The sequence below is a fragment of the Oncorhynchus tshawytscha genome, linkage group LG30 (genome assembly GCF_018296145.1).
Source record: "Oncorhynchus tshawytscha isolate Ot180627B linkage group LG30, Otsh_v2.0, whole genome shotgun sequence".
NCBI lineage: Eukaryota > Metazoa > Chordata > Actinopteri > Salmoniformes > Salmonidae > Oncorhynchus > Oncorhynchus tshawytscha.
In genome coordinates this window covers 47228943-47240296 of record NC_056458.1, presented here as the reverse complement: position 1 = coordinate 47240296, position 11354 = coordinate 47228943, and the positions used below count along the sequence as shown (strand labels likewise).

The 11354-nt window shown below is 46.5% G+C and overlaps 1 protein-coding gene across 1 annotated transcript; it reads left to right on the top strand.

Moving 5' to 3' along the window:
• The first annotated feature begins 9248 nt into the window (after positions 1-9248).
• Positions 9249-10901, top strand: LOC121841370 (proline-rich extensin-like protein EPR1). The gene has a single exon (XM_042309157.1). It carries the CDS (start codon positions 9249-9251, stop codon positions 10899-10901), a length of 1653 nt encoding a protein of 550 aa, XP_042165091.1.
• Positions 10902-11354: the final 453 nt, after the last annotated feature.

Below are 11354 nucleotides of genomic sequence, written 5' to 3'. Positions count from 1 at the left end.
CCCCCTCTCTCTTTCCATCTCTGGCTCTGTCACTGAAGTGGAAGTCTACTTTCTTAATTCGTCACTTGGCCTCTGGTTGAAAACGACGAAAAATTCTACTGTTCCTGTGTGTCTAGGGACTACCATCTCTTACCCCCCTTCCCTCTCTCACTAACCCCCCCCACACACACACATTTCTTAGTCTACCCACCACCTTCCTTCTCCCCTCCCTCTCTGCTACTCTGGTGTTGTACTGGGAGTCTGATACTCTGGTGTTGTACTGGGAGTCTGATACTCTGGTGTTGTACTGGGAGTCTGATACTCTGGTGTTGTACTGGGAGTCTGATACTCTGGTGTTGTACTGGGAGTCTGATACTCTGGTGTTGTACTGGGAGTCTGATACTCTGGTGTTGTACTGGGAGTCTGCTACTCTGGTGTTGTACTGGGAGTCTGCTACTCTGGTGTTGTACTGGGAGTCTGCTACTCTGGTGTTGTACTGGGAGTCTGATACTCTGGTGTTGTACTGGGAGTCTGATACTCTGGTGTTGTACTGGGAGTCTGATACTCTGGTGTTGTACTGGGAGTCTGATACTCTGGTGTTGTACTGGGAGTCTGCTACTCTGGTGTTGTACTGGGAGTCTGATACTCTGGTGTTGTACTGGGAGTCTGATACTCTGGTGTTGTACTGGGAGCCTGCTACGTGTCTCAGGACCATTGACAGGAGCTTTGAGAATGAGATGGAGACATCCAGCTAGTCAGAGAAAAACAAAGGTAGGGAGGTCCATCTCTAGGCCTCGCCCTTGGCTCTGTGTTCCCTGACACCAAGATTTATTATGTCAACATTACCGTTCTGAAAAATACATATTGAAACAATTTTTGGACAAACACAGAGACAAAGTGAAGGGGCCTGTGCTGTCACGGGACCATGCAGCTCTAGGCAGGAAGGCGTGGCCGCGAGGGAGCCGCCAGTGCATTAGTAGTTTCGCTTCAGGAGCCCTGAAAAGGTGAGCTGGCTGGGGCCGCATTGTGTGCCTTTACACAAGACTGAGGGACTCAAAATCAAAAAGAGACACAGGTGGATACATTCAAAAGGCCGCGTGGACAGGAGAAATCAGTGCGTTGGAAAGTCTCCTCTCACAGTGAAAACAAACATTTCTGTTTTTAGTCAATGAAGGCAGCTGGTCAACATTGACTTTGTTAGTCACTCTTTCGTGGGTTCACACGTTTGGACGTGACCCAATATTTCACGTTTGGACGTTACCCAGTATTCCTTCATAAAAGGCTTCTTTTTTTGGGGGGGGGGGTGGCAGAAGAAAAACACCTCAAATGTATTTTGCTCTGTGGATTTAATGCTCAGGGCAATTTACGTCATTCAAGACATCACATTGTGTATGAACAGTATAGCTGTAAATCCTATCCCATGTGTAGAAGTGAAATATAACCCATTTTTATGTTCATGATTTACACAAGAACACACGTTCTATGTTCCAACAGCCTATTGTAATAACCTGCTGGTTGTATTGGTGCCAGCTAGGTACCAAGCTAAAGTTAGCTAGCTACCCACAGAAGTTGTGTTTGTAATAACCTGCTGGTTGTATTGGTGCCAGCTAGGTACCAAGCTAAAGTTAGCTAGCTACCCACAGAAGTTGTGTTTGTAATAACCTGCTGGTTGTATTGGTGCCAGCTAGGTACCAAGCTAAAGCTAGCTAGCTACCCGCAGAAGTTGTGTTTGTAATAACCTGCTGGTTGTATTGGTGCCAGCTAGGTACCAAGCTAAAGTTAGCTAGCTACCCGAAGAAGTTGTGTTTGTAATAACCTGCTGGTTGTATTGGTGCCAGCTAGGTACCAAGCTAAAGTTAGCTAGCTACCCGCAGAAGTTGTGTTTGTAATAACCTGCTGGTTGTATTGGTGCCAGCTATTTTATTTTAAAAAATGTTTAACCTTTATTTATTGGTTCATAATAGCTTTTTATTTGTATTTTTTACCTTTATTTAACCAGGCAAGTCAGTTAAGAACAAATTCTTATTTTCAATGACAGCCTAGGAACAGTGGGTTAACTGCCTGTTCAGGGGGCAGAACGACAGATTCCTACCTTGTCAGCTCGGGGGTTTGAACTTGCAACCTTCTGGTTACTAGTCCTACGCTCTAACCACTAGGCTACCCTGCCACCCCATTCATCAACACAAGTGAAATGTATGTAGGTTACCCAACGGAAGTGGCATATTGTTGGCTCATTCAACACTTCCTCATAACATAAATCATTAGTAAGAGAATCGTGTTAATTTAACAGTAAACGTTCAGGCCTGAATGAAACCTCAATGTATTTGATTAATGACACCAGCTAATGTTTGTCCACTTACAATAAGTCGACGGGATATTTAATGTTCTCACAACACTGCTTCTCATTGTGTCCGGAATCATGTTAGTTAATAAAGCCAGAAGTTATATATTGTATCCAAGGACTGAAAACAAGGGCTGTGCCCTATACGGCAACCTATTCCCATTCTATAGCCCTATGGGCCCTTGGTAAAAGTAGTGCACTAAATAGGGAATAGGGTGTCATTTGGGATGCAATCTTATGTGTTTTTCAAAAGGACATAGGTAAAAACTCACATTCCTGCCCTATCCAAGGACTGAAAACAAGGGCTGTGCCCATACGGCAACCTATTCTCATTCTAAATCATTAGTAAAAGTAGTGCATTTAAATAGGGAATAGGGTGTCATTTGGGATGCAATCTTATGTGTTTTTCAAAAGGCCATAGGTAAAAACTCACATTCCTGCCCTATCCAAGGACTGAAAACAAGGGCTGTCGATGGCAACCTATTCCCATTCTATAGCCCTATGGGCCCTTGGTAAAAGTAGTCACTAAATAGGGAATAGGGTGTCATTTGGGATGCAATCTTATGTGTTTTTCAAAAGGACATAGGTAAAAACTCACATTCCTGCCCTATCCAAGGACTGAAAACAAGGGCTGTGCCCTATATGGCAACCTATTCCCATTCTATAGCCCTATGGGCCCTTGGTAAAAGTAGTGCACTAAATAGGGAATAGGGTGTCATTTGGGATGCAATCTTATGTGTTTTTCAAAAGGACATAGGTAAAAACTCACATTCCTGCCCTATCCAAGGACTGAAAACAAGGGCTGTGCCCTATACGGCAACCTATTCCCATTCTATAGCCCTATGGGCCCTTGGTAAAAGTAGTGCACTAAATAGGGAATAGGGTGTCATTTGGGATGCAATCCTATGTGTTTTTCAAAAGGACATAGGTAAAAACTCACATTCCTGCCCTATCCAAGGACTGAAAACAAGGGCTGTGCCCTATATGGCAACCTATTCCCATTCTATAGCCCTATGGGCCCTTGGTAAAAGTAGTGCACTAAATAGGGAATAGGGTGTCATTTGGGATGCAATCTTATGTGTTTTTCAAAAGGACATAGGTAAAAACTCACATTCCTGCCCTTTTCCCAAGTGAAAAAGGTCTTCAGGAAAAAATGTCGGGCCCAGAAGACAATTTACAGCCCGGCCTGGGAATTCCACATGTTCCAGAACTGGGAATGGGAGTGGAAAAGCCGGAGCAATGAACAACCATGACATTTTCATCTTGATTTTAAGATAAAACACTATCTGGACCCATAAAGCTGTTCATAAGAGTCTTTAGCTCATTTTGCTTTCTGGCCTCTGATAAAAAAAAAAATCCCTCCAGACACAACGTCATTAAGGAGGCCAATAAAAGCACACAGAAGACATGGCGGCCTGGGAATGAGCCGTTCTCTTCTTCCCTGTTCTATTATTATCATTATCTTCCGTACCTCTTGTTGCTTTCTCTCCCCTCTCTTTCTCAGGGCTCCCCGAAGCAGCCAGACCAGGCAGGTCAGGCACACACCTAGCAAGCCAGGCCAAAGGGAGAGGGCCTGGGAGGGAGGGGGAGGAGGATCTCTGGAACTCTGGTTAGACTCACTGGGGAAAGGTCGGAGATATTTCCCACCACAACACACGCACAGGGAGACAGGCAACTCCACAGCAGAGCTCCACATATGACCCACGGCAGGTTCAGATCCTTCCCCCATGTGGTCAGAGAGTTCCACATTGACATCTGCTTCATGTTGCCCCCTTAAAAAATGTTTTAATTTTTTTTTTAAATGATGATGATGAACGAAAAAGATTTCAAAATATTTAGTTAAAGTGAAAACACTGTACCGTAGTGATGAAGCAGGTGCGGATGGCTTTTGTTAGATCGGGTCTTATGTTGTGAAGCTGATCTAGTGTTTCTGAGATGTTCTGAAAGACCGTAGTTGGCTTTGCTCTGATGGGTGTGTGTGTGTGAGTGCAGTAGTGAGCTGGGGGAGGCTGGGGGGGATGCTTTCTCAGGTACGGTGCCCAAACACGACATCTTGTTTACTTGTAGAAATGTGTCTTTTGTCTCGTTCGCCCGCAAGAGACTTAAGAGGGAGAACATTAGCCCCCCCCGTGCAGGACCACCAGTGTAGACTGCGTTTGTGTGTCTTTGTGTGTGTGTGTGTGTCAGTGTATTTATAGCTGGGCGTGTTTGTGTACACATGTAAACATGTGTGTGACTAATTCATTTTCTGGAGTTGCAGACAATGCACACAGCAGATGAATGGACCAGGGTGGAGGCTGGTGTGTGTGTGTGTGTGTGTGTAGTGTTGTAATTTGAGTGGTGTCATTTAAACAACACATTGTGATGAGCGATCCCTTTGAGTTGCTTAACAGTATGCAGCGTCATGCAAAGTTAATAATGTGGACACAGGGGTTTGGTGGTATGTGAGCAACCGTCGTTCCAGCCGAGAAAATAGCCACAAACTGCCTTTCAAAGAGTCATGTGTAGAAAGGAATTTGCGTTCCAAATTATTACACAATCCACAATTAGATCTTTGTTTATAGTCAGTATAACTTCACAATTATTTTTGTAAATTGTATTCAATAGTTTTCAATAGTTTTCAATATTGAAGAAAAAACATTCTGTCTGTCTGTCTGTCTGTCTGTCTGTCTGTCTGTCTGTCTGTCTGTCTGTCTGTCTGTCTGTCTGTCTGTCTGTCTGTCTGTCTGTCTGTCTGTCTGTCTGTCTGTCTGTCTGTCTGTGTGGTATAGAGGTACTAATCTCCCACTGTCACATGTCTCGTTGCCTCGTACCCATAACTGATGTCTTGTTTCCTCGTACCCATAACGGATGTCTCGTTGCCTCGTACCCATAACTGATGTCTCGTTGCCTCGCACCCGTAACTGATGTCTCGATGCCTCGTACCCATAACTGATGTCTCGTTGCCTCGTACCCATAACTGATGTCTCGTTGCCTCGTACCCATAACTGATGTCTCGTTGCCGGGTACCCATAACTGATGTCTCTTTGTCTCGTACCCATAACGGATGTCTCGTTGGCTCGTACCTATAACTGATGTCTCGTTGTCTCGTACCCATAACTGATGTCTCGTACCCATAACTGATGTCTCGTTGTCTCGTAACCATAACGGATGTCTCGTTGCCTCGTACCCATAACTGATGTCTCGTTGTCTCGTACCCATAACTGATGTCTCGTTGCCTCGTACCCATAACGGATGTCTCGTTGTCTCGTACCTATAACTGATGTCTCATTGTCTCGTACCTATAACTGATGTCTCGTTGTCTCGTACCCATAACTGATGTCTCGTTGCCTCGTACCCATAACTGATGTCTCGTTGTCTCGTACCTATAACTGATGTGTTCTGTCTCGTACCCATAACTGATGTCTCGTTGTCTCGTACCTATAACTGATGTCTCGTTTCCTCGTACCCATAACGGATGTCTCGTTTCCTCGTACCTATAACTGATGTCTCGTTGTCTCGTACCCATAACGGATGTCTCGTTTCCTCGTATCTATAACTGATGTCTCGTTTCCTCATACCTATAATGGATGTATTGTTTTCTATCATGCTAAAATCACCAGATACTTTAAAAACTTTATTATGCCGATAACTGCAAAATGTATTCCTTTCAAATAACCAATTAATATTGATAACATTTGTATGTTTTCTGTATATACATTTTAATGCTATATTTGTTTTTGTGTATTAGAATATATATCAGTGTGGCTACTGTATGATCCCACTGAATGTCAGTCAATCTGGGTTTTAATTTGATCAGCAAGGAGACATTGTAAGCCTGCCACACACACACTATACGAGACATTTATTAAATATCAGAATGCGTCTAAGTTTTTGTCACAATCCTGCTCGTGGGAAGTGACAAAAAGCTCTTTCATGCTAGTGAGGGCCGAGAATCTACTCTCACATAGGAAGGACATGGTTACAAAGGGCATCAGTGTCTTAACAGCGAGATTTGCCAAGGCAAGAAACTCTGAGCGCAGCCCTATCCAGAAATCTGGCAGTGGCTTCTGATTAAATTAAATTTTCACAGATCCGCTTGTTGCAATTTCAATGAGGCTCTCTTGTTCAGATATCGGTAAGTGGACTGGAGGAAGGGCATGAAAGGGATAACAAATCCAGTTGTTTGTGTCATCCGTTTCGGGAAAGTCCCTGCGTAATTGCGCACCCAGCTCACTCAGGTGCTTCGCTATATTACATTTGACATTGTCCGTAAGCTTGAGTTCATTTGCTCACAAAAAATCATACAACGATGGAAAGACCTGTGTGTTGTCCTTGTTAATGCAGACAGAGAAGAGCTCCAACTTCTTAATCATAGCCTTAATTTTGTCCCACACATTGAATATAGTTGGGGAGTGTCCCTGTAATCCTAGATTCAGATCATTCAGGTGAGAAAAAACATCACCCAGATAGGCCAGTCGTGTGAGAAACTTGTCATCATGCAAGCGGTCAGACAAACATACATGAGAGTTCAGCGGCCTTGCTTTAACGAAGTTAACCATTTTCACTGTACTGTCCAAAATGTCTTTCAAGCTGTCAGGCATTCCCTTGGCAGCAAGAGCCTCTCGGTGGATGCTGCAGTGTACCCAAGAGCCTCTCGGTGGATGTTGCAGTGTACCCAAGTGGCGTCGGGAACAACTGCTTGCACGCGCGTTACCACTCCACTATGTCTCCCTGTCATGGCTTTTGCTCCATCAGTACAGACACCAACACATCTTGACCACCAAAGTTCATTTGATGTCACAAAGCTGTCTAGTACTTAAAAAATATCCTCTCCTGTTGTCCTGGTTTCCAGTGGTTAACAGAAGACGATGTCTTCCTTAATTGACCCCCCCATAAACGTAACGGACATATACCAGGAGCTGTGCCAGGCCCGCCACACCTGTTGACTCATCCAGCTCTAAATCATATAATTCACTGGCTTGTATGCAAAGCAATAATTAACATTTGCCATGTCACTGATGCGTCGTGAAAGTTTTATTTGATGAAGGAATTGTCTGTATAGTTTGTTTTGGCCTTTTCCCCCAGCATTGTCCCAGCAATATCCTCGGCAGCAGGAAGAATTAAGTCGTCCACAATAGTATGGGGCTTGCCTGTCCTAGCCACACGGTAGCTCACCATATAAGACGCTTCTAGCCCCTTCTTATTAATGGTATCTGTTGCTTTTATACATGTCTTACTACTCGAAAGTCGTCTGCTCTTTTGAGTAGTAATCTCTATATCTACTAGAGAACACACAGCTCTATATCTACTAGAGAACACACAGCTCCATATCTACTAGAGAACACACAGCTCCACGACTGCCCTCCAGGACACCTACACCACCCGATGCTACAGGAAGGCCATAAAGATCATCAAGGACATCAACCACCCGAGCCACTGCCTGTTCACCCCGCTGCCATCCAGAAGGCGAGGTCAGTACAGGTGCATCAAAGCTGGGACCGAGAGACTGAAAAACAGCTTCTATCTCAAGGCCATCAGACTGTTAAACAGCCACCACTAACATTGAGTGGCTACTGCCAACACACTGTCAATGACACTGACTCTACTCCAGCCACTTTAATCATGGGAATCGATGGGAAATGATGTAAATATATCACTAGCCACTTTAAACAATGCTACCTTATATAATGTTACTTACCCTACATTGTTCATCTCATATGCATACGTTGATACTGTACTCTATATCATCGACTGCATCCTTATGTAATACATGTATCACTAGCCACTTTAACTATGCCACTTGGTTTACATACTTATCTCATATGTATATACTGTACTCGATATCATCTACTGTATCTTGCCTATGCTGCTCTGTACCATCACTCATTCATATATCCTTATGTACATATTCTTTATCCCCTTACACTGTGTATGACAGTAGTTTTTTTTGGAATTGTTAGTTAGATTACTTGCTCGTTATTACTGCATTGTCGGAACTAGAAGCACAAGCATTTCGCTACACTCGCATTAACATCTGCTAACCATGTGTATGTGACAAATAAAATTTGATTTGATTTGATTTGATTTGATATCTACTAGAGAACACACAGCTCTATATCTACTAGAGAATACACAGGTCTATATCTACTAGAGAATACACAGGTCTATATCTACTAGAGAATACACAGGTCTATATCTACTAGAGAATACACAGGTCTATATCTACTAGAGAATACACAGGTCTATATCTACTAGAGAATACACAGCTCTATATCTACTAGAGAATACACAGCTCTATATCTACTAGAGAATACACAGCTCTATATCTACTAGAGAATACACAGCTCTATATCTACTAGAGAACACACAGCTCTATATCTACTAGAGAACACACAGCTCCATATCTACTAGAGAACACACAGCTCTATATCTACTAGAGAACACACAGCTCTAGGTCTACTAGAGAACACACCTTTATATCTACTAGAGAATACACAGGTCTATATCTACTAGAGAATACACAGCTCTATATCTACTAGAGAATACACAGCTCTAGGTCTACTAGAGAACACACCTTTATATCTACTAGAGAATACACAGCTCTATATCTACTAGAGAACACACAGGTCTATATCTACTAGAGAATACACAGGTCTATATCTACTAGAGAATACACAGGTCTATATCTACTAGAGAACACACAGGTCTATATCTACTAGAGAATACACAGCTCTATATCTACTAGAGAATACACAGGTCTATATCTACTAGAGAACACACAGCTCTACGTTTACGAGAGAACACACAGCTCTATTCCCTTTAACTTTTACATTGTCAATGTTTGTTATTTTCATGATTTCATATTGATAAAGCCCTTAACAACTCTCCAAAATTATGGCAAAATTATTGCACTACACCCCAATCTTCCCCACCCCACTACACCCCAATGGTGTCCACCCCACTACACCCCAATGGTCGCCACCCCAATGGTCGCCACCCCACTACACCCCAATGGTCCCCACCCCACTACACCCCAATGGTCCCCACCCCACTACACCCCAATGGTCCCCACCCCAATGGTCCCCACCCCACTACACCCCAATGGTCCCCACCCCACTACACACCAATGGTCCCCACCCCACTACACCCCAATGGTCGCCACCCCACTACACCCCATTCGCCACCCCAATGGTCGCCACCCCACTACACCCCAATGGTCCCCACCCCACTACACCCCAATGGTCCCCACCCCACTACACCCCAATGGTCCCCACCCCAATGGTCCCCACCCCACTACACCCCAATGGTCCCCACCCCACTACACACCAATGGTCCCCACCCCACTACACACCAATGGTCCCCACCCCACTACACCCCAATGGTCCCCACCCCACTACACCCCAATGGTCGCCACCCCAATGGTCGCCACCCCACTACACCCCAATGGTCCCCACCCCACTACACCCCAATGGTCCCCACCCCACTACACCCCAATGGTCCCCACCCCAATGGTCCCCACCCCACTACACCCCAATGGTCCCCACCCCACACACACCAATGGTCCCCACCCCACTACACACCAATGGTCCCCACCCCACTACACCCCAATGGTCCCCACCCCACTACACCCCAATGGTCGCCACCCCACTACACCCCAATGGTCCCCACCCCACTACACCCCAATGGTCGCCACCCCACTACACCCCAATGGTCCCCACCCCACTACACCCCAATGGTCGCCACCCCAATGGTCGCCACCCCACTACACCCCAATGGTACCCACCCCACTACACCCCAATGGTCCCCACCCCACTACACCCCAATGGTCTCCACCCCACTACACCCCAATGGTCGCCACCCCACTACACCCCAATGGTCCCCACACCACTACACCCCAATGGTCCCCACCCCAATGGTCCCCACCCCACTACACCCCAATGGTCCCCACCCCAATGGTCCCCACCCCACTACAACCCAATGGTCCCCACCCCACTACACCCCAATGGTCCCCACCCCACTACACCCCAATGGTCCCAATGGTCCCCACCCCACTACACCCCAATGGTCCCCACCCCACTACACCCCAATGGTCCCCACCCCATTACACCCCAATGGTCCCCACCCCACTACACCCCAATGGTCCCCACCCCACTACACCCCAATGGTCCCCACCCCACTACACCCCAATGGTCGCCACCCCCTACACCCCAATGGTCCCCACCCCACTACACCCCAATGGTCCCCACCCCACTACACCCCAACCACCCCACTACACCCCAACACCCCAATGGTCCCCACCCCACTACACCCCAATGGTCCCACTACCCCAATGGTCCCCACCCCACTACACCCCAATGGTCCCCACCCCAATGGTCCCCACCCCACTACACCCCAATGGTCCCCACCCCACTACACCCCAATGGTCGCCACCCCACTACACCCAAATGGTCCCCACCCCACTACACCCCAATGGTCCCCACCCCAATGGTCCCCACCCCACTACACCCCAATGGTCCCCACCCCACTGCACACCAATGGTCCCCACCCCACTACACCCCAATGGTCCCCACCCCACTACACCCTAATGGTCCCCACCTAATGGTCACCACCCCACTACACCCTAATGGTCACCACCCTAATGGTCTAATGGTCCCCACCCTAATGGTCCCCACCCTAATGGTCCCCACCCCAATGGTCTCACCCTAATGGTCACCACCCTAATGGTCTAATGGGCCCCACCCTAATGGTCCCCACCCTAATGGTCACCACCCTAATGGTCTAATGGTCCCCACCCTAATGGTCCCCACCCTAATGGGCACCACCCTAATGGTCTCACCCTAATGGTCACCACCCTAATGGTCTAATGGTCCCCACCCTAATGGTCCCCACCCTAATGGTTCCCTTCCCTAATGGTCCCCACCCTAATGGTCCCCACCCTAATGGTCACCACTGCTCTCCCTGCCTCTCTCCATGCTCCATTTTCCTCCGTGGTCCTCATTCCTGTCTTCTCTCTCCCTCCCTTCTCCCTGTCTCTCTCTTCCTACCCCATCTC